The sequence below is a fragment of the Wolffia australiana genome, chromosome 9 (genome assembly GCF_029677425.1).
Source record: "Wolffia australiana isolate 7733 chromosome 9, ASM2967742v1".
Lineage (NCBI taxonomy): Eukaryota > Viridiplantae > Streptophyta > Magnoliopsida > Alismatales > Araceae > Wolffia > Wolffia australiana.
Genome location: NC_135843.1, coordinates 11,487,398 through 11,511,437, shown reverse-complemented (window position 1 = coordinate 11,511,437; position 24,040 = coordinate 11,487,398). Strand labels below are relative to the sequence as shown.

The 24,040-nt window shown below is 42.4% G+C and overlaps 1 protein-coding gene across 7 annotated transcripts in view; it reads right to left on the bottom strand.

The window, feature by feature from the left end:
* Window positions 1-24,040, bottom strand: part of ABA3 (molybdenum cofactor sulfurase (LOS5) (ABA3)) — a 50,965-nt gene that overhangs the window by 20,255 nt on the left and 6,670 nt on the right. For 5 of the 7 annotated variants that reach the window (XR_013582634.1, XR_013582635.1, XR_013582633.1 and 2 more), the window contains 11 exons: window positions 21,003-21,157; window positions 20,653-20,779; window positions 17,009-17,111; window positions 16,890-16,935; window positions 14,842-14,880; window positions 14,608-14,764; window positions 13,842-13,944; window positions 13,403-13,519; window positions 6,673-6,750; window positions 6,451-6,552; window positions 2,795-2,888 (listed from right to left, as the gene is read on the bottom strand). Coding sequence is in view for 4 of the 7 variants with exons in the window: in XM_078581386.1 (XP_078437512.1) it covers window positions 2,795-2,888; window positions 6,451-6,552; window positions 6,673-6,750; window positions 13,403-13,519; window positions 13,842-13,944; window positions 14,608-14,764; window positions 14,842-14,880; window positions 16,890-16,935; window positions 17,009-17,111; window positions 20,653-20,779; window positions 21,003-21,157 (1,121 nt within the window). In the remaining 3 variants the exon portion in view is untranslated. Of the gene's footprint in view, window positions 1-2,794; window positions 2,889-6,450; window positions 6,553-6,672; window positions 6,751-13,402; window positions 13,520-13,841; window positions 13,945-14,607; window positions 14,765-14,841; window positions 14,881-16,889; window positions 16,936-17,008; window positions 17,112-20,652; window positions 20,780-21,002; window positions 21,180-24,040 lie in introns of all 7 variants that reach the window. The other 2 variants (XM_078581388.1, XM_078581390.1) reach the window with 2 other exon arrangements.

Here is a 24,040-nt window from a genome sequence, read left to right as displayed (position 1 = left end):
CGGGTGAAGTTTAGCTCAACATGTCACCCTCAGACAGATGGCCAAATGGAAGTCGTCAACAAAACACTAGAAAACTTGATTCGGTGTCTCTCTGGAGATAAGCCAAAGCAATGGGATGTAACACTTGCACAAGCGGAGTTTGCTTACAACTCCATGGTGAATCGCTCAACCAAGCAGTCCCCATTTTCAGTTGTGTATCTTTATCCTCCAAAGATCCCTCTGGACCTCCTGCAACTACCTTTGCACAAGGTCAAAAGCTTAGCGACAACCAACATGGCTGACTACATCAAGTCGGTCCATAGCAATGTGCACAGTTCACTTGCTGCGAGATATGAAAAATACCAAGAGGCGACAAACAAGAAACGACGCAAGAAGGTTTTTGCTGAAGAAGATATGGTTATGGCTTTCTACGCAAGGAGAGGTTCCCTATGGGCACCTAAAACAAGATGAAGCTGAAAAAGTATGGTCCTTACAAGATTCTCAAGAAAATCAATGAGAGTGCATAGGTCATCGACCTCCTAGAGCAAATGGGAATCTCCTAAACATTCAACGTCTCCTTGATCTGCAGAAGAACAAATGGGCCTTAGAAAGTGACATTTATGAGTACTTTGCTGCAGAAGAACATAACTCGAGAGTGAGTTCTTTTGAAGAAGGGGCGCCTGATGTGGCCCAAAAGCCCATTTTCTAAGGCCAATTAGCACCTTGTGATCCAAAAAGGAGATTCTTCTAGAACTGACTAGATCTGCAGAAATTTACCTAGAGCCCCTCAAAATCCTCTAACAGGATTTTCTATGACAGGATTTCTGTGACAAGATTTTCTCTGACAGGATCTTCTGACAACTTCAAACCTAACAGAGTCCTCTCACGGATTTTTCTTCTGCCAGGTATGAATCTATCAGAAGATCCTTTCAGAGAAAATCTTCTTAGAGAAATCTGTTACGGATCTTCCACGTTTTTACAAGAAACGTCCAAGAAAGGCATAACAACCTATGGGATTTTGGGCGGGAAAACATCTATATAAATAATGTTCTCCAAGCTGAAGGAGCACGGGAAGATATTTTCGAAGTGAGGACTGGCGGGAGATACTCCACTGGGAGCAGGAGGGGGCCGATGCGGCTGTAGCCTCTCCGTCATTTCTTCTTTCTTTTCTTTGGATTCTTGGTGTTATTCTTGATTCTCTATCTCTTCTCCTGTTCTACTTGGGAGACATTATACATTGATCGACTGCTACGAAATTTCTGGGGTTTTCTGTACGAATATTGGGAGATTCATATCAAAATCCTGTCAGAGAAAATCTCCTTAGAGAAATCCTGTCAGAGGATCTTATCGGAGGAAATCCAGTCAGAGAACTTTGAGGGCTGTAGGTAAATTTCTGCAGATCTTGTTAGTTCTAGAAGAATCTCCTTCTTGGGCTACAAGGTGCTAATGGGCCTTAGAAAATGGGCTTTTGGGTTACATCAGACGTCCCTTCTTCAAAAGAACTCGCCCTCGAGTTATATTCTTCTGCAGCACAGTACTCATAAATGTCACTTACGTTGAATGTTTTGGAGATTCCAATGTGCTCTGAAAGGTCGATGACATATGTATTGTCATTGATTTTCTTGAGAATCTTGTAAGGACCATACTTTTTCGGCTTCATCTTGTTGTAGGTACTCATAGGAAACCTCTCCTTGCGCAGAAGGACCATAACCATATCTTCTTCAGCGAAAACCTTCTTGCGTCGTTTCTTGTTTACGGTCGCCTAGTATTTTTCATAACTCGCATCAAGTGTACTAAGGCTGCGTCAGAAAATGCGAGAAACCCCCTTGATAAATGGATTGAGGATCGTAACACATGAATTCTTCAAAAAATTCTTATGATGTTCACCGTAATGACTAAGAGGGCATCCGGTGACCTTCCAATATTTTTCTCACTACATATTTTCCTGTTTTTCCTCTATTCATTGAATGTTCTGATATTTATAAATATAATTATACAATGTACACAAGACCATTCAACTTCTCATAACTTTTGCTTTTATCCATTCCCCCTCTCATAATCTATTCATTGTCTTTCACAGTAAAAACTATTGATTTCGACCAAGTCTGATACCATCTTTGTCACCATTAAACCTCGAGGAAAAAGATCAATAGACCTAAACTCACTCAAGATTTTAAATAAGGAAAAACACAACACCACCACTCAGTGGAGTGATAAGACGACTTCAACTGTTTGGTGAGAGCTATAAGTCCATTTCTGATTTTTTTTTACTTGTTTTTTCTTCAGATTACTAGAAAAAGTATTATTTTATGAGCCATACACAAAAGATTATCTAGCAATTCACAATATAGTAGCAAAAATGAATAAAAACAGTTAATTTTGTTTTGATTTTTCTCTTCTATTATATGTGTTTGACTTGGTAGTTCATCTTAAAAAACATTAGATCAAGTTGATGATATTCACGCATATAAATGATAAAAAAACAGAAAATTCTTTAAAATTAATAAAGAAGCAGAAAAAACTCAATGATGATATATTTTACAAGAAAGTAGGTCTTTTGTGCATATAATTCAGCTGCACCATCATGATTTACATAGTTTTAATAGGGAAAATTAGTAGTACTAGATGACTAGTTAATATTAAAAAATTTCACCTTCATTCAAGTTTATAAACATTTCTCTTTTAGATTCTCCACAGGAAAAATTAATCAAGCATTTCTTAAATAATAATTATATAGCTGTAGTTATCCAATTTTTCTATTTGTTTCCCAACTTTTTTCTAAATACTATAATACTTTGCAAAAATGAAAATGTACCTGGGGACGGACCTTCCTTGCTTTCCGTTGTCAGTACTTCACAAATGAAGTTTGCTCTAGATACAAATGAATTTTCCACAAACTTCAAAAATTTCTGTTTATAATAAAAAAGGTCGAGAAATAACTTAAACTGCAGTAAAAATATATCGAAATCATTTCAAGAAAGGTGATAAAATAAACTAAACAAAATGAAATTCCTAGACCCCTCCAGGGTTATTTCTGTTCTTCTAGTGCAATAGGGGTGTTTTAACATTTTCCCTTTGATCTCGCTCTCTTCCTCTTAGAAACTTCCTTAGTTTTCAATATAATCACTAGGGATCCCATCAGAGCTGAAAAAAATAATAAATAATGTGGGTCGAATTACTATCAGCAAGATGAATATGGTTCAAGATGAGACGCCGTGAATGAATTAATACTGGAAGATGGAAATCTACCAGACAGGTTAACAAGGATAATGAAGATAAATATTTGAAAAGGCATAAAGACAGAATATGTAAAGCGATATTTGAAATCTCAAAATGCCAAAAGTCCTCATTCACAGGGAATGAGCTTCTCAGAATACCCTGCGTAATGGGGGTTCCCAGTGGGCTCACTCATCTGGGCTTATATAATTGATCACTCATTCCAATAATTGTTTTTCTTCAAGCTAGTGGCTCTGGTGGAGCTCCCTCATCTGAATCTCTGTCAACCATAATTTTTTTGGAAAAAAATGATACTAGCAAGTATCTTGAGTACAATATCAAGTATCAAGTATCTTAATTATGATACAATATCAAAAAAATGGTACTATAATTATACAAGGTACACACGACCATTCATCTTGATCCCCTTTAAATTTAATTTAAGCTAGACTTCTACACCGAGTGCACGTCTGGTTGTTCTCCAAGCTTATTTACCAACCCAGGGATAACCCTATTCTACGGTGAAGAACCCAACACAGATCATGTCAATTCAAGATAACATCAATAAATGATAAGAACTCCAGGATAAGAACTCGACAGTTCTTATCCTGGAGGAGATGAGAGCGGATGGGGAATATGCTGAATGATTGTCAGCAAAGGGTGGGATGCCAGGATGGATGTTCACTAGAGGAGAGGAGAAGACCTGGGAGGATATACTTGGCTCAAGGGACACCAGTAGAATGGATGTCGCACGGAGAGAGAGAGAGAGAGGGACAGGAGAACAACAATGTGATATTACTTCCTCGCCACTTTCCTATAGGGAGGGTGCCCTATTTAAGGGGAATTTCATTAGAAGGGAAAATGACAAAAATGCTCCTAAAGGGCCAAAATGACTAGAATGCCCTTGGATACGATAGAGGATTATCAACTTTAGCTTCCCCTAAGAAGCTCTAATACTTCATCTCCAGCACCTATTAAAACTCTCTAGTGTGGCTAGGGTTTTGGACAAATGAAAAAGAATTTCTTACTATTCACCCATAACAGCTGGTTTAAATACCAGCCAATGGGCTGGGCCCACGCATATTAAGCCTTTTATTCTCACGTGGGTGAATAAGTGACTTAACGAATATGCACATGGGTTCACTTATAGACATGTGGTCCACTTACATGTAAAGGGAAAGATAAAAATACAAGCATGGAAAACCAATGCTTGCTAACAAGGATCATATCAGTCAATCAAAATATTTCCTTTTGATTGAATCACATGGAAAATTCCGTCAATATCTTCAATACTTCAAAATTTTGATAACTAAGTCAGAAAAACTTGGACACAGAAAAAATTCAGAGGAAACACAGGAGGAATTAAAGATGAAAAGTAAAGGAGAAGAGAAAACTAGGTATGTAGCGACAGGAAGGAGGATCCCCACGACTGTAGGGACCTCTGTACGTCAGAGGAGGGACCTGACCTTGAATCATACATGACTTTCTACTCTTTTGTGCAGTTTGAATACCACCTTCAGTGGGCCAATGCTGGTCCACTGACTTGGGTCTTCATGGGCCTTATTTTTCCATACCCCATTACAGGGATCACAGTTCATTTTAGGTGAATAAAAATACATGCCTAATACCACTATGCAAAAAATTATCTTTGGTTATTTCAAACAAAACTTAGGTAGCACCCTTAGTACTGTACAGAGGGTTGCTGATACGAACCTCAGTCTAGGTTCGTATCAGAAGGACGGTAGAGGGTGAGGAGAGGTAGAATTTCCCAGGGTAGAGAGGTGAAACGGGAAGGATCAGAGAGGGGACCGAGCAGAAGGGTTAGGGATCGGCCTAGGACGAGCCGCCTGAAGACGCGGTGAAGTAGAGACGATCACGAGGGCAGGGGATCGTAGAGGGGAAGAGAGAGACCAGACCTAGACGAGGAGAGGGGAGACAAGAACACTTCTTTTTTCTATCTTCTTGGCTACCCGAGTCCAGTTGGGCCAGTCTCGGGTAAGAAATCCATGGCCGGCCCGTTCACCGGGTAACCTGATCTGTTTGGGTCCAGGTAAGCCCAGGGCCGACCCTTTGAGGGGAGATACCCCATAGTGGGCCTGTTTTCTGGGTAGCCCGCCCGAAACAGGCCAGCCTGATAGCGAGGCAGGCCGGCCGGGGATGGAAAGCCCGTGGCCAGCCTTTTTCCCTTTTGAGCAGGCCCGCTAGCTTCATGCTGGCGGGCCTTCTCATGGCGGGCTGGGCCGGCCTAGCCCTCCACCACGGCCCGACTCGCCGTAGGGCACCCATTGGAGTCGAGGTACCCCCAGGGCGAACCCAGGGCGGTGGCCATTGGAACGGACAGAGCAGCGACCAACGGAACAACCAGAACAGCGACCGACGGAGCGGCGACCAACGGAACGGCCAGAGCGGCGGCTGTCGGGGTCGCGACGGCTGCTGTCGGGACCATGTCTGTCGCTGTCGGGGCAGCAGTCGTCGGCTAACGGCTGTCGAGGCTAGGGCAGCGGCCGTCAAGGCCGCGGCTGTCAGGGCCGGGGCAACGGCCGTCGGGGCTCGGCGGCAGTCGTCGCGGTCGTCAGGGCTCAGTGGCAGTCGTCGCGGTCGTCGGGGTCCTTGATAGGATCCTCAATCTATTTAGGGATAGTTTCGTCATGTTAGCCCATAGGGGCATTTCAGCCATTTGGAAATTATTTATTTCCTTCAAGAAGAAGAAGAAGAAAGAAGTACTCTTGTCTCCCCTCTCCACGTCTAGGTCTGTCCTCCCTCTCTCCCACTACGATCCCCATCCTTGTGATTGTTTCTACCTCACCGCATCTTCAGGCTGCTCATCCTCGGCTGATCCCTACCCCCCTCTGCTCGGCCTCCTCTCCGATCCTTCCCGTTTCACCTCTCTACCCCGGGAATTTCTACCTCGCCTCGTCCTCTACCCTCCTTCCGATACGAGCCTAGATCCAGGATCGTATCATATAGCTGTTCTGTGCTTAAATTGGGGACTTTAACTGAATAGTTTGAGAGCACCTGAAGTATATATATATTGTTTATGAAAGAATGCACCTGAAGTAAATAACCAACAATAATCAAAATCATTTGCTATCAGACATGTTTAGAGATTATCCAGATGCAGACATGAAGCGAATATTTCCGAGATAACTGGATGCAGAAACATACAACATAATACAGTAAGAAACTCAAAGAATACACAGTTCATTTGTTTTTTCTACTTTCTACGATCAGTCCTGTGGAGACATGAAAAATTACCCATGCATCCTCAAATACTGACATATAGCCGAAGGATATCCTAACTGCTCCAGTTGGTTTTCCATTAAGTATGTCATTATCATCCCAGCAAACATGTCCCGCCTGAAAAAAATAGTGATTGTGACGAACCACCAACATGTTGAGAACATTACTGATTAAAAATATTTCATAGAAATTGATGAAAAGAAGATTCTGCAGATTAAAGACTTTCTCATAATATACCTCAAGATTCGACATGATATCTGAGTGTGAAAGTCCGAGATACTTTGCGCAAGCTCCTGGATTGCAAAAACAACCCGTCTGGATACAAAATATTAGATAATTGTATTTGTCTTTTTCAAAAATTCAGGAGAATATGATTCCATGAAGACTAATATTTCACAATTCAACAGGAGATGCATCAGGGGACCCAAACGTGGCAATTTTGAATAACAATATCCTGCTTAAAGATTAAATTAAATGCTCTTGCTATCAGCTATAGCTTTTTATACAGTGAAAGCTTGAATCCAACATGGTATTAGAGTCAGGTGGCAGGTTCAAATTCCATAAGGAACACACCGCAAGCTTGGGCCATAAATAGGCCAACGGCAGATGTTGCGGGGGAGTGTTGAAGAACAACATCCTATTTAGAGATGAAAAGTAACGCCCTTGCTAGCAGCTATAGCTTTTAGCAAAGTTGGTAGGCACTTGAATCCAACAAGCAGTATTGCAGGTGGAGATGATCAGCGGAGCTTAGATGCCAGCACCGGATTGGATTCAACAGTTTGGCTAAGGGGACAAACCCCTCCTCCAGTGACACTGGCCTAATGGAGATCGGCAAAGAATGTCAAACCTGCAAACAATCTCAACCTACGTGGACAGGAGGTGAGGACTAGTGAGGATATTCCTCATCCTCTATAGGAGAAAAAACCCTGGATATATTGAGAGGCAACATCAGCCAGGGGTTGAGCAAGAAGGGATCAGCCATTGAGAAAAAACCCTGGATATCTTCTCCCTGATAAAGTGTCTGTCAATTTTCACATGCTTTGTATGGTCATGTTGAACAGGATTATGCGCAATGTAAATGGTTGACTTGTTGTCACAATATAATATAACTGGTCCTTCGCGATGAACTCCCAAGTCTTCCAGAATTCCTCTCATCCACAGTGCTTCACAGATTCCTTGGGCTAATGCTCTGAGTTCAGCTTTAGAGCTCGATCTTGAAACTATATCCTGCTTCTTACTTCGACATTTAGTCAAGCTTCCTCCAATGCGTGAACAATAACCCAATTTCGACTTCCTATCGAGAACTGATCCTCCATAATCTGCATCTGTGTACACCTCTAGTGAGGTATCTCCCTCTCTTTGATAAAGGAGGCCTTGTCCAGCTGTACCTTTCAAATATGACCGAAGTCTGTGTGCTGCATTCAGATGAGGTTCTTTTGGATTGTGCATAAATTGACTTAAGAGTCTCAACTGCAAATGCTATATCTGGTCTTGTATGGCTCAAGTATATCAACTTACCAACCAATCGTTGGTACTAATTGTAGAACAGCAGAATTCGGAGGAGAGAGAAAGTCTAGAGAGAGAAAGTAGAGAGAGAAAGAGAGTGCACAAGGGTTGGGGCTGAAAAGGTGACTTTTACTGCACTGAAGTTCCCCTTTTATGCTAATAAATCCAGGGTCTAAAAGACCCTTTCACAAGTAGTTAGGAGGCTTACTTGTAAAACAAGTAATCCTTTACTTGTTTTACAAGTAAGCTCCAACGGCTACCTTTTTGAAAAGGAGCCGTTGGAGGGCCTGTCCAACAGCTATTTTAAATAGCCGTTGGACTCTGGGCCTGTCTAGGACAGGCCCAGACCATATCAGGCCCACTAAGGGCCTGATATCTCCGCCCCTAGTGGGCCTTCACTAAGGGACCCTTTATGGGCCCTTAGTGGGAGAGTAATGGTCCTTAAGGGACCATTACAGGGCTGCTAATGGGCCTTCCAGTGGTCCATTAGCAGTCTTCTAGAGGCGTTAGCAGTTTCATTATCAGCCTAGAGTTAGTTTATTACATTTACATGGCCTTAGGCTCATAGTTAGTACAACATAACTCAACACTAATCTTTGTTGACAGGTGCATCATCTTTACATACACCAAGCTTGCTATTGGGGTCAATTGGGGTGGACGCTGGTTTACAATCAGCCATCCTTACCTCATGAAGAAGATCAATTGTATACTTCCTCTAATAAATGAAGGATCCTTCTTCAGAATAAGCAATTTCAATTCCCTGGAAATACCGTAGAAGACCCAGGGACTTAATATCAAACAGCTTGCCCAACTGATTGCTTAGATGTTGAATTTCTTCATAGTTGTCTCCTGAGATTATAATATCATCCACATATACCAAGAGAACTAAAACCCCTCCAGAAGGGGAATGTTTGATGAACAAAGTATGATCCCAGTTACTTTGTCTATATCTCATTTCTTTCATGGATAGGAAAAATCTTCCAAACCATGCCCTGGGTGACTGTTTCAACCCATACAGGGCTTTCTTCAATCGACACACCTTTTCCCCCTGTGTTCAGCATTATATCCCAGGGGTAAGTCCATCTATACCTCTTCGTCTAAGTCACCATGAAGAAAGGCATTTTTAACGTCTTACCGATGCATCTGCCATCCCAACTTCACAGCTACTGCTATCAGGATTCTCACAGTATTCAGCTTTTCCACCAGAGCAAATGTCTCTTTATAATATATTCCATAGGATTGGGTATATACTTTGGCCACAAGTCTGGCCTTATCACGTTCAATTGAACCATCTGACTTATACTTGATTGTATATACCCACTTGCAGTTGACTACTTTCCGATTTCCTGGCACTGGTACCACCTCCCATGTGTTGTTTTTAAGTAATGCTTCCATTTCTGATTCCATTGCCTCTTTCCATTTAGATGTCTTCATAGCTTCTTCTACCCTTCTCGGAATATCTTCATTATCAATGTTGGTAAGGAGTGAACGGTAATGTGGAGAGATTTTTGCATAATTAACCACATGTGATAGTGGATACCTTTCAGGTTGAGTGCATGTCCGCTTCCCTTTTCTAAGGGCAATCTGGCATTGCAGGTCTTCATCAATTAGATCTTCCTCGATTGGTCTCTCTTCATCGATGGTAGAGTTTTCTGCTTCTGGTTCTGGAACATCTGTGGACGGACGCCCTGCATCATAGGACTAGATCCTTCTCTTCACGGATGGTGACTCTCCTTGATTAATATAGGTGTAGTACCATTATCTTGTTCTTCCCCGCCTCTTGCCTTAGTGGAATCTAGGATAGGCCTCTCTGCATTAGTGTTGCTTGATGAGTTGTAATACATTTCGTCCTCATTAAATGTCACAGTTGCTGAGATAAAAAAACTTCCTCAAGGTCAGGCTGTAACATTTGTAACCCTTTTGAGTAGGAGAGTATCCCATAAACACACACTTGATTGATCTAGGCATGAGCTTGCTACCAGGATTGTGAGCATGAGCAAAAACTGTACACCCAAATACTCTTAGGGGAATAGGAGAGTGTATTGTTGCCTCTGGAAAGTGCCTTGATATCAAATCCCGTGGACTATGCTAATGTAGTGACTTGGATGGAAGCCTGTTAATCAAATATACAGCAGTTAAAAGTGCATCTCCCCAGAATTGGCTGGGAACCTGGCCATGGAAGAGTAATGTCCTGGTGGTACCAATCAGATGTCCAATTTTTCTTTCTGCGACTCCATTTTGCTGGGGAGTATCAACACCAGAGGACTCATGGATAATACCATGATCACCAAAGAAAGTTGTCAAAGAGTTGTTGAAGTAATCTTTTGCATTGTCAGATCAAAACTTTTTGATGGTGACAAAGAACTCATTTTTAATCATCATCCAGAAATCTCGAATGATCTTTGATACTTCAGATTCATATTTGAACAAATGTACCCATGTCACTCTAGTGCAATCATCAATAAGCACAAAGAATTAGCTTTTCCCAGTAATAGATGGGGTTTTGCATGGTCCCCAAATATCACTGTGAATCATATCAAATGGATGATATCTTCTTTGACTATTGCCTAAGAATGAGGCTCACTTGTGTTTTCCAAATTGACATGCATCACAAAAGTAAGTTTGTTAGACCACTGTTTTTAACATAAACGGGGAACATTTTTCCAGAACATCAAAAGATGGGTGTCCAGTTCTGGAATGCAAAATCTTTAGCTCTTTCAGCTTCTCTGGTTATGCACCCTCCTCCCCTCTTGGCGTAGGCTTGGGGCTCCTCACCATCAAAGCATCTCCAGGTTTCTCATCCACTTGAATAAGGTTGTTCTTCATTTTAATAGATCCAATCATTCGGTTGAGTACCTTGTCAAATAAAAAACACTCATTAGAGTTTAAGACCAGAACACACTTAATATCTCTCACTAGTCGTTGGGGAGAAATAAGTTGTGCTCTCAGGCCCGGTACAGGCAGTACTTCTTTAAGAAGCCCCAAGTGATTAATCAAGACAGTTCCAATTAAAGTAACTGGAAGTATCTCTCCACCAGCGGTGATCACCTTCCTTGGAGTGCAGCATGAAGAATATGTGGTGAAGATAGGTCAACTTGGAGTCATATAGTCTGTTGGCCTTGAGTCAACCACCCAGCCCAACTTCAAGGGAGCAGAGTTGAATGCAGTTCAAATTAAATGTTCACTTGATTTCACCATAGAAGTAGAGCCAAGCATATTCTTCAGCTTTTTAATTTGTTCTCTCATAATGCTTAATTTGCCTCCTGGAGTAGCTTAAGAAGGCTTTCTTTCTTCAAGGTGTGGTTCTTCAAAATCATCCTTCGTTTCTTCCTGAGCAGCAGTAGTATTTGCTTGACTTGGGCGAGCTGGGCGTCCATGGAGTTTCCAGCATTGATCAATATTGTGATTCTTCCTTTTACAGTACTCGCAGAATAGTACATCCTTTGATTGGAACTTCTGATTCTTCTGATTATTCTGGGTCAACTAAGGCTTCTGTGATACTGTCTTGGACATAAGACTTATGCCACTATCTCCTGCAAGTGGCTCTGAAGCCACACCAAACCTCTCTTCTTCTTCCCGAACCAGTCGAATAGCTTCCTCCACATCTGGAACCTTCTCACGGTTCAGAATCTGGCTTCTTACAGCCTCATACTCGGCATTCAGACTCATAAGAAATTTATATAGTTTGTCCTTCAATACATATGCCCACTCTTCAGAATTCGGATTTTTTACAGGGCGATAATGGTCGATCTCTCTCCATATAGTTTGCAATTCATTCAAATAACGCCACATTCCTCTCGTCTTGGACCCGGTTAGTTGCCCTGGTCACCAAGCGATAAATTCTCTAGTCTATGCCCTTGGAGCTTCCCTTCTGTGCATGATTCCATATATCTTTAGCTGTCTTCAGAAGTAGAAAATTCTTGTACTCTTCTCCAGCCATACTTCACAGGAGCCATGCACGGATTAAGGCATCTTCTCATTTCCAAACTCTGTATCCCGTATCTATAGGTTTCAGGGAAACAAATAGATGTTCTGAGAGATCCATACCTTTTAGAATAAGCTCAATATATTGACCCCAATACAATGTGTTGAGGCCATCATATCTTAGCTGCTCTGGAACTCCAAGAAATATGATCTGGGTTGAACGGTCATACTCTTGAACCAGTTCTGGGTTTCGCCTGATTACTTGTGTCATCCCAGAACTAGCTCAATCTTCATGGTCAGCCATCGATCGACCTGCTCCTTCCTTCTGGTAAACCCTACTCTGTCACACCTCAGACAGGGTGGGAGGAGAGAAGAGAACAGTGATGCGGATCAGGGTTAGATTGCAAGGGGCTTCTAGTGTTCCTCCGCACTAAGACGCTCTGATACCATGTCAGCTTTAAGCTGATCTTGGAGAGAAAAAATGGAGAAGCTTCTTCTCCACTTGTCTAAACCCTAGATGCCAGAGGCAAAACGAGATTCAACCAACCATAATGAGTCAAGGTTTTACATCATAACCCAGTACTTATACTGGGTTTTACACTTATCGGGTCTCGTGGACCCGATAAGAGGGATCCGAATTATAAGGGTAGATATCTATTAAAATAAACACATGGCTTTACGGACATAAAGAAAAGAGAAAGGTGGACGTCTGCTGATAAATAGAAAGTTCCCATAAAGGTGCACATTTTTGGTTGGATGTTGACGAGGTGACGACTTGTGACACAACCCCCACTAAAAAAGAAAGTCTCAGTAGAAAGCCTTATGTAAAGAAGTGGCATGGAATATTGTTCTCATCTCTTCTTTGCATGTTAGTTTTGACAAGGTGATATGGGCATTGGAGAAAATCCCAGGGATGGATGCCTCTTCTGACAAAGCCTTTTGGACTCAGTCAGTGAAGGATCATCACATTCTTCCTCAACAGATTTCTCAATTATTCTCATCAATTTCCCAGAGTCTTCCTCACCGAACTGAGGTTTTTTGCATTTGTTTTGAAATCAAATCATGGAATTATCTCCCTGAAAGAGATTATTTGGTTTTTCTCTATACAATTTTTGATCTGAATTTCAGATCGTATCATCGACGAGAACGATGGAATAGGGAAGGCTCTTCTCGTGGTGCACCACAACAAGGTGGTGTTTGAGGGAGGACAGCCTGAACAGAAAACATTCTTCATGACATAAAGTCTCTTCACGATGTTCTCCAAATGATATATCTCAAATGGGTTGTAAGATATGGCTGTAAATTCATGCTCATTTAATGGAAAAGAAGATTGAGATGTCTTCATAGGAGAAGCTGAGTATCATAATACAAAAGACATAAGTGGTAAATGAGAGATGCACATTTAAGTTATTACTTCACATAAATAAATGACTAGTGAAGAGAAATTCTGGTTAATAATTAATGGGGAATTTTCAAGTGTTTTATATAGAAATAGACGCCAGAATGTATGCATAATAATAAGATCCCCTTAATTTACCCGTAACTGGATGCCAGACAAAGTCGCCAGTTTTTCAACTTCACGATATCCAAACCAAGTGTCATCTGGTCTTTTCAGGTTGAATGATATTGTAGGACCCAAGCCACTGTACACCATCTGATGAACAACAACCGATTTAATATTAAAAGAAAAGAGAACTGGTTAGAAAATTTGTAGCTAAGACCTAAATATGAAAAGGTTTACTCATCTAGAAAATAGAAATTCTGCTTAAAAGACTGTCCTACTCATTCGAAAAAATGCATCAAAATAATCTTCATGTCCTTTTTACTACAGACTACAGGCTGACTTTAAAACTTCTTACCAACAGCAGGCAGAACGAAAATTTTCCTAGATACTAAGAGAAAAACAATGAAGAAAAAACATTAAGTTACGAAAATCAAAAACTCTGAAGATATGACAGCTAAAAGAAAGTCCGAACCTCTGGAATACACTTTCCATAAAGAACGCAAACTTCAACACCGTTACTGTGCCTTAGTTTCAATAGTGTTTTCCGCATAAAAGTGGCAATAGATGCAGTATGTCTTCAAGAATTAAACAAATTCATTATTTCAATAAACATAATTTAAAAACTGATCCATCAATAACCATAATTTAAAAACTATTGAAATTTTTTTATTGATGTATACACTTGTTAAAATATTTTTAATCTATTTTTATTTCTTCTATTGATGTATTACACTTGTTGGGAACTTATATTTTGACGTCTGTACCAAATGTTTGGTCAGAGGACTTCTAAAAACAAGAAACAATTGAGTTCATGGAAGATGGAAAACTTTCCACTGTTTATTAGTCTATTTTGCATCTGGGAGATGAATTTAAAAGCTGATAACTGTAACACAAATAGGGGTTTTGACCTATTAATGAAATCAGATCCTATAGAGAGCAAACCAAACAAGTGTCTCACTTCAAACTCTAAATTCACAAGGAATTCTTTCAAAAGAATCTATGAAACATTTCTTGGGAAAAAAATATCAACATGTGATAGACTAATTTTCCACTTTTTGAAACTTATGCCACCAAAATCTCTTGGCATGCCGACCACCTTCTTCCTACAAACAGAAACAGCTACCAGGTAATAACAGTTGATATATGGAACAGGAAATCTATACCCTAAACCATTTAACATCAATTTAATGAGAACATACATACAGTCCACATGAATTCAATTTAAAATATCATAATACCTTTCAATTCCACGCATGGTCAATGAGTTAATGATTTTTAATCCATGAAAAATGGAAGATATGCTCAGAAACGGCAAAGTCCCATCCTCAAACAATTGCTCAACTTTTTCTCTCCTCTTGACAAAGTCATTGGTGGCCATGGAAGCCAATACTGTGCCTAAAGAAAGGAAACATTGAAAGCAGACCCAGTAAAACAAGTCATGAAGCACAAAATAACAAAGCTCAGTCGCATACCTCCACTAAAATATGTCTTCTTCAGCCATTTAGCTGCATCTGAGAAGGAAAAACAAAACACATGGTCAGAATATGTCTTCCAAGCACACCTTGCTTCAATTTACCAAGCCATCAAGACCTATCTTCTGATTACATGCTCACTTGCACACCATCTGAAGTGACCCAACAAGGCATGAGACATTGTACTCAGTACAGAAACATCTGACAAACTAGTCACATATTCTAAGATAAGGCTTGGAAACCGTCATTGCCATCATCAAAATCAAAATTATCAAACATCATTGAGATTGGTGTTGACGTTGATGATGACAAGGACGATAACGATGACACTCTCCAGGTTGGTTGATAATGATAAAGATGCTGAATTGTTGATGTTGATAGTTGATGACACAGTAAACGTCGTGTCAGTATCAATGTCAAGTGGATGACAAAATAGACAGAGGAAGGTGTCAACCGCCATGATCACATAGACAATGAAGCTGACAGTGTCAATTATCAAGATTAGATGGGAACTTCTTCATTCTTCACTGACCTCCTAAAGGATTGCCTACACATATTTACAGGTAAATGGAAACTACCCAAGAGATAGAAGACTACGATGTCCCGAATGGGCTAATGTGCCAAATACACCCTTGGGGGTTTATAGACTTTGACCACAACACAGGGCCGAGGTAGGATACTAGGTTGAGAAAGATTGTTGTTACAACTCTGATATGGTTCCCATTAGAGTATATGAGAAAAAAAAGAAGGGGGGGCCAAGTAAAGGACGTTGACCAGTCAACATGCAACAGGGGATCTGATACCCCATGTGGTGCTGACATGGCCACAAACTCCAGTCTTGACTGGGAGTTAAGGGAATAAAGGATGCCTATAAATAAGACCTCAACAAAAGGCATATGCTGGCAGTTAGACTTCTTGGAGGGAGTGGGAGATCTTGGAGAGACCAGCTGTACCATCAAGAGGAGCTAGCTATGAGAGGATCAGCCTTCGCTGGGATTTCTAAACATGGATCTGTCTTTGTGATTCTGATGTTACATCTGTGAGTTGCATTTCTTGATCTTTTTCTCAGCAATTTGATATGGATTGTCTCAAATTTTTCCTCTAACAAACGTGAGGAGGAAGCATACCCAGCTGTAACGTGCAGATTCAAATCTGACATGAGAGGGGAGACAACAGGGAAGGAAATGAACTCTGTAAGTAATGAGGGTCAATTAGGGCCAAGGCATCAAGAAGGTTCTGTGCAGCGACGATCGTGACAGGAGGCTGGGAGATATCCTGATCCAGTGCCAGGTTCAACCAATCTAGTTGGTCTGAGTCTTCATATCTGATTCTTGTGCATTGTCTCATCTCTTTCTGTTCTTTCTTCGTGAGTCATTCCTATTTTGGAGAGTATTACTGTTTCTGGTAATTTTTGAAGTTCTTGATCAGATCCACTCTCTCAATCAACCTCTAACTAGAGGAGCACATCAATTCTATCTATTGGATAAAATGAAGAATTCAGATGCACAACCAGCAGACCGAGATGCCTGAATAGGTGAGGAAATTTTACGAGCAGAAAACCTAAGATAGATCAATAATTTGAGGAATGGAAGAAATTGATCAAGAACAACTGCGATAAAGGCTGAAATCAGCGATGTGCCCTCACACTCTCTCGGGGCTCCCTTCTCTTTCCCCTAATTGCTAAATCTGCCCCATGTACTTACATCTTCTTGCCTAATCCCTTAGGAGGATGACCTGTATGTACTTATAAGGGTTGGGGGTCATTGGAGAAATGTGCAGAGGAATCTCAAGAAAAACATCACAACAATGATTGAGACGCTGCAAGAAAGGCTGTTCAATGGGCACTCTGGCTGTGAACAAGTGTTCCTATGCAACCCTGCACCAGATGATGGTAATGGCAGAGACATTGGCATAGGACTAGATTATGCCAATGACAATGACCAAGTGCCAGAGGAAAGAATGTGTCTTTGTCTTAACATATGATTTTACAAAAATATTCATTTGTGAAAAAAGACTTGTCATGCCAAAAATGTCATAATGAACTATACCGTGGTGTACAATCAAAGCACCAAGCCCAGTTGGATATCCAAAAATCTGAGTAAGAACCAAACATAAGAAAGAAATGGAAGCCATTGATGCATAAAAACTAATATCATGAATAAAATACCTTGTAGAATGAAAAGACAACAAAATCAGCTGGGAACTTGGACAAATTTGGTGGCTCTGTAGAGCATCCTTTTGAAGCATCAATTAAAACCAGCCATCTCTGCCTAAGTCATTTGAAATCAATGCTGAATAAACATTCTGAACTGAAGGTTCAAATTAAATTAAAGCAAAATCCAGAGGCACAAAGGGTTGAAAAATAAAAAAAGTCACTTCTTGAATACAGTAAGAAAATAGATGCAGAATAGCAACACAGGAACAAACTGAAACAACATCGTGATGAGGATGTTACTTGATCTGGAACATATTTGGTAAATTGATGGTACACCTAAATTGGACCCCCATTTATTGACAAAAGTAAATAACTGGTCCTGATCCCATGGCAAGAAGTGGGGTGACTGGGTCCATGGTGGGATGAACACTGTCACAGTCGTGGTGGCTGTGGCCTTGGCCATGGTTGTTCATAGCTGTACCCTTCAGTGTATGCATTTTTCATTGTTGTACCTCCCGCCGCTCAAAAGATATCCAGACCGATAAACCTGACAGGAAGTACACTTGGATTCTGCAACAAGAACTTTAAGACATAGCAAACAGCCACGATGAATACACGGAAGGGTACAACTTTTTGAGGTTTAACACACAGTCACAATGCATACACCGACGGGTAAAAATTTTAGAGGTATAGCAAACAGCCACAATGCATACACTGAAGGGTGCAACCTTTTGAGGTATAGCAAACATCCACAATGCATACATTGAAGGGTACGACTTTATGAGGTATAGCAAACAGCCACAACGCATACACTAAAGAAATTTGGTGGTTCGGCACAGAAATGGGCATACAATTTTTTAGGTAGGTTGCTGTCATAACAGCCACATTCCAGAGACCAAGTGGAACATGGATACGAACAGGAAGAGTTTGTGTGGTTGAAATGATGTGGAGAAGTTTGTGCTGAGAAGCCGTGTTTTTCTATGGTGTTTGCAGAGACGAAGACTGCTGGATGATTTTATTTGGGCTTAATAGGTAGACACCAGAGAACTAAAATACTGTTTGGCATTTTCAGATTATACTTTTGCCAAATTTAGTACTGAGGTCTGACTAGAAAAGATGAAGATGGAATAGAGCTCGGTCCCTTCATAAGATGAACTCATGTTACATCGGGTTGACCATCAGTGAAAGTAACAAAAAATACAGAACCCAAGTTTGGATGAGAGTAATCATGGAGACTCATTTAATTGATTTAGATGAAATGCTTATTCAGCCTGGTACTGACCTGGTGGATGATAAGGTCCCTCTTAAGGACCTATCAATTTTTTTGAGGAAGAAAATTATTTTTCATGAGACCAAGAGAAGGCGCCATCATCCTGCATGAATGCCCTAAAGCCGCACATGTCTATTTAAAGTTGAGCTGGAGCTGCTCAATACAAATAAAGTAAGGGGAAGAGTAAGGGACCTGATGGACTGATGGTCATTTTCTTCAAGAAGTGGTCGGCAAGAGAAATTGGAGATACCCTAGTGTGGTTGAAGAGGGGAGTGGACCGATCCGATCTTTGGGAGAAAGCTGATCCTGCTGACTCATTTTCTATTCACTGTATCATACTCTTGCGAAGAGCTCTCTCGCCAGAAATTCTTCCATAATTGGTACTATTCTTGAATCGTTACTATTGTGAGATATTCTGTTGGTCCACTTCATAAGGATTATTTTTAAAGCTTTGGTGTGCATACATATAAATGCTCATTGAGAAGTCAGGCTTGTAACAGTGGATAAAACTTACACAACTAAAGACTCATGAAATTGAAGGAAAAAATGGTTGCACTGGGTAAAGAATGGAGAAAGAAATTTGGTTTAAAGTTGAAGCTCTATTACATTTTTCAAACTGACTCTTTATTTTTATGGCCTTGTTACGATCCTAGGAGGATTGAAACATGTAAGCAATTCAAAATGTGAGGTCTTCAAGAATTGCCCAGGGTTTAGGCATAGATTGAGAGTGAACTTTGGATGTAAATGTAAAATAATTGGTGAATTTGAATGCAGAAGGCGAGATGAAAGATGAAGAGCGCTAGGACCAGTCTTCCTGACTGGTGCATCCTTCTCTTCTTGTCATGATAGTTTATGGGAAGAACATTATCAGGTCTTTCCTCTCACTGCATGAGTTAGAGTTTCTTTAAAGTTCCTACTGGTCTTATTTCCGGTTTATTTTTGTTCATGTATATCATTATTTACAGGTTGATCACAGATTTCGGGTGATCTTCCCTCTTTCATTCAAAAAAAAGTTATCACTGGTCTTGCACAGTAATCTTCAACACCTCCCCCATCATGTTCCTAGGTTCATCTAATCATTAAACATCCTTGCATCAATCACTGCCCCTTCTAGTCGTAAAAGGCACATGCTTCTGCAGCATTGGGCTCTCTCTCTACAGCCCCATTTATTCCACAAATATTACCCCAAAATACTTTAATGAAGAATGGGCTTTCATTATTCTTTCTCACTTTTTCCCTATTCTGGGATTGAGCTCTCCTTTATGGAACCCTCTTCAGAAAGTCATTTCTAACCATAAACATCTGTCACATGCGTCATTTGTAAACAATAGACTTCCCTGGAAGTTCTATCACCTTACCCTATTAGTCTTAACCATGCTATAAGTGATAGAAGAAGGATTTGGTAAGCGTGGAGCAATGTGCTGACCGGAAGGGGGCCGATATAGCATGAAGGAGAAACCTTCATTTGAATCTCGTTCTTCTTCCCTCTGGCTCCGTTTCGGACTCTTTCTCCATGTTCATCGTGATCTGATTATTTTAGTCTATTCATGAATAACACCTATCCGAAGCTTATCACACGCTGTGTACGTCAAGTAACGAGTAATACAAGGCCTTTATCGATAGGAACCTTGATTTAGGTTCCTATTGAGAAAGGAGGTAGCTGGGGTCTAACAGAGGAGGCAGGGAACAACTTGCAATCATAGGGAACAGGAATTGCCAAGCAATGAGGAGGGAGAAAGAGGGCAGGGAGTTGTGGGACGATTGGCTGAAGATCCCCTTAGGCAATTGCAGGGAATAGCTTGTCGGTCGAGGAGAAAGGGGCCAAGCGACAGAGACTTAGCATAGGCCGAGCCAGGATGAGACTTCCATCTTCAAGATTGTTACCCTCCTAAACAGAGGGCTAGATATATTTAAAAGTGAAATGAGAAAACTATCCCACCCAAAAAACCAAAATTTCCTTTCTGGGAAAAAGAGACAGAGCTACCCCTGGGTTCTATAGGATCTTATCAGTCATCAAGATATGCGCATCCAAAGACTGTAAAACCATTATTTTTCAGAAAAATTAGCTTGAACCTCTGTTGACCTACACCTTGAGTCTCACCATCCTGGGAACATTATGTCACTTTCGTAGTCATTAAATTTAAATGCCCCTCCAGCTGCACAACAAGATCAGGGACACAAGGAATACCATGCTAAAGCTTCTGAAAATATGAAAAAGAGAGTCACATAAATAATAGATAACAGATACATTTTACATTTTAAAGGCCATTTTAAATGTTCTCGCCTGAAAAACCATGTGAACGAATAACATAAATGCTATACATAAATAATATTATTATATTCAACATAAAATGAGGATAGGTATTGGAAATGTTATGTGACTCACTGCTTCTTAGTTGAACCTCCAATAATTTCTCCCCCTTTTTCCTTCATGATTTGAACCAAGTCTAGATGAAATCTCCGACCAGTAAAATTGCACTCTGATGGGAAGGCAAACAAATTGAATACCTCGCCTGCACCATAACTTCAGATTGTAAGATGTCAAAAGAGAAACATAAGAGCAGTCTCAAATCTTAAGTTCGCAGCTGTTCCAATGATGCTAGATAATACTTTTTCCTTTACAGAGAAATGAAATTTTCTGATGAAAATGGGTATCCAATTGAGAAAGATCTCAAACAAATGAACCATGAGGTAGATTATGGTACAAGCAGCATATAAAAAAACATTTACTGTTACCATTTTGATATCTCTCAGATGATCCAATAGCAGTCCTCCTTTGCACTGGGTACTTTTCTATATCAATGTTCCCAAAAGACGAAGAAAACCCATTATGGAGCTTACTGTCTTCAATATCTACTGCCATAACCCGAGATCCATGATCAAGTGCATATATTCACAGGAATCAAGGTCATACTAGAGCAAAATGAGATTGGAAACAATATTTGGGAAAGCCATTTAACAGTAATACGATATATGTCTCAGGCGTCATTATTTTCAAAAAACGCAGAAGCACGACGCAAAAAACGCAGAAGGGGATATACGTATTAGTGTTTCCATAACGCAAGCGCAGGGCCATCAAAGAACAAACCAGTGAGGTTTTGTTAGAGTCCTGATGAGATAACCGATTCTTGAAATTGTAGGGTTATAAATACCCCTTTGTAAGGTCATTAGAGGGACTTTTGTTGAACTCCATGCTAGGGCTTGGAGGAAGGAGAGGAATGAATTCCTTAACTAGAATGTACATGAGGAGGGGTATATATACCCTAGGAGAGAGAGAGAGGAGAATATGAGTTAGTGATAAGTGAGGGAGCCTAGTGGGTTTATAGAACATGACCCACTAGGAGAGGCCTCTCACTAACAGCCCCCCGCAAGCGAGGTATGGATGTCATCCATGCCAAGCTTGGAGGTAGCATGAACAAGGAGAGGATTTGATAATCCCTTCGTGAGAACATCGGCCGCCTGGTCGGATGACGGCACGAAAGACAAGTCGAACAAGCCCTCGTCCATCCGCTCCTTGAAGAAGTAGCGGTTGATCTCCATGTGCTTGATGCAATCCGTCTGGCCCGGATTTTGAGCCAAGGCAATAGCCGATTTGTTGTCACAATAAAAGTGGATCGGACGGGTGTACTCGACGCGAAGTTCGCGGAGCACCCCGTGAATCCACTGAGCCTCACAGGCCCCATCCGCAAGTGCCCGGTATTCCGCCTGCACTCGAGCGGAGACACGATCCTGCTTGCTGCTTTTCCAGCTCACAAGGCCCCCGAAGACAAAGATGCAAAGACCGGTGGTAGACCGGTAGTCCACAGTCGAGCCTGCATAGTCAGCGTCTGTATATACCTTTACAGTCGGCTCTGAGCTCCGGGGGAAGAGTAAACCCTTCCCGGGACAGCCCTTCAGGTACGCGAGCACCCGGTGAGCTGCCTGACGATGAATCTCATGCGGAGCATGCATGAACTGACTGAGAAGGCTAACTGCATAGCTGATGTCGGGACGCGTGTGGGTCAGATAGAAGTTTCCCCACCAACTGCTGATATTGATGGGTGCTGACCGCGGAGAGTCACCCGGCGCCCAACTTGACGCGTTGGGGTCGATGGGGTCTTCACAGAGCACAGATCGGTCATGCCCGTCAAAGTCAGCAGGTCCACCGTATATTTCTGCTGGCTGATGAAGATACCACGAGCCGAGTAGGCCACCTCGACCCCCAAGAAGTACCGGAGCTGACCAAGGGCCTTGATCTCGAACTCGCGGGCAAGGGAGCGGCTGAGGCGTGAAGCTTGGCAGTGTCCGACCCGGTGATCAGGATGTCGCCCACATAAACGACCAGGATAGCGACCCGGCCGGGCCGTGACGGAAGAAGAGAGTGGCTTCCCATTGCTCTGGGTGTACCTTCGCGCGCATGACGGAGCTGAAGCGGCGAACCACATCGCGGTGACTGCTTCCAGTCCATACAAGGACTTCCGCGGTCGGCAGACGGTCCCGAGGCCCGAGAGGGTAGCCCGGAGGATGATGCATGTAGACCTCCTCGGTAAGATCGCCATGAAGGAAGGCGTTCTTAACGTCGAACTGGTGAATCAACCACCCATGATGAGCGGCCAGCGCCAGGAGGAGGCGGACGGTGTCCATCTTCGCGACCGAGAAAACGCCTCGAAGTAGTCGGCGCCAGAGGACTGAGTGAAGCCACGAGCCACGAGCCGCGATTTGCGGCGTTCCAGAGCCATCGGCGTTGTGCTTGGGTGTGAACCCACTTGCACGAGACGGCCGTCTTTCCGGGAGAGGAACCACATCCCACGAGTGGTTTTGAGCAAGGCGCATCTCCTCATCCATCGCCGCTTTCCAATGAGGACAAGCGATAGCATCGCTTAAGCGGCGTGGAACGAAGACAGAGTCGATGCGGGTCAAAAACAGGCGGTAGGGAGTACTCAACCTGGCGAAGGAGCGATAGTGAGAGAGGGGGTAAAGGAGTGCGGGTGCACTGGCGGACCCTTTACGCAGCGATAGGCAAGTCAGGAGTCATCGTCAGCAGGAGAAGAAGACGACTCGGAAATGGCTGGCGGAAGAGAGGAAGGCGAGGACTCAGCAGACGAGGAGGGAGCGGAAGCAGGAGGCGAGGATTCGGGAGGAAGATAATGGAGTAGGCAATGGGTGAGGAAGGAAGGCCGACCGGTGGAGGAGAAGAAGAGGAGGGTGGAACGACTGTGGGAGGAGAGACAGCGGTGGGAGGAAAGGGAGCAGCGGGCTCCAGAACCAGATCCGGCTCCAAGTGGGGGCCGGAGGAGATGAGGAGAGAAGAAGGGTTGAAATTCAGAGAAGGTGACATTGGCGGAGACGAAACCGGCGAGCAGAGGGATGAAAGCATTTATACCCTTTCTGAAGCGAAGAGTAGCCAACAAAGACGCATTTGAGCGCCCGGGCATCCAGCTTCGACAGGGAGGGCGTCGTGTCATGAACATATGCCGTGCAGCCAAAGACGCGGGGAAGAAGGTGAGTGCGGAGCTGCGCGGCGGGAAAGGCAGCCGACAACCGGTCAAGCGGAGGGCTGAACTGGAGGGTCGGGGTGGGCAGCCGGTTGATGAGATGAGTACTCGTCAGAACGGCTTCCCCCCAATAAGTCCACGGGACGTGGTAGTCCAGCAGGAGAGTGCGGGCGGTCGACGTGACATACCCAATACGCCGCCGCAAGGCCATTCTGCTCGGGCGTCGCCACGCAAGACGTCTCGTGGAGAATCCCATGGGCGGTGAAATACGAGGTCAACTCCTGGTTGACGTAGTCCCGC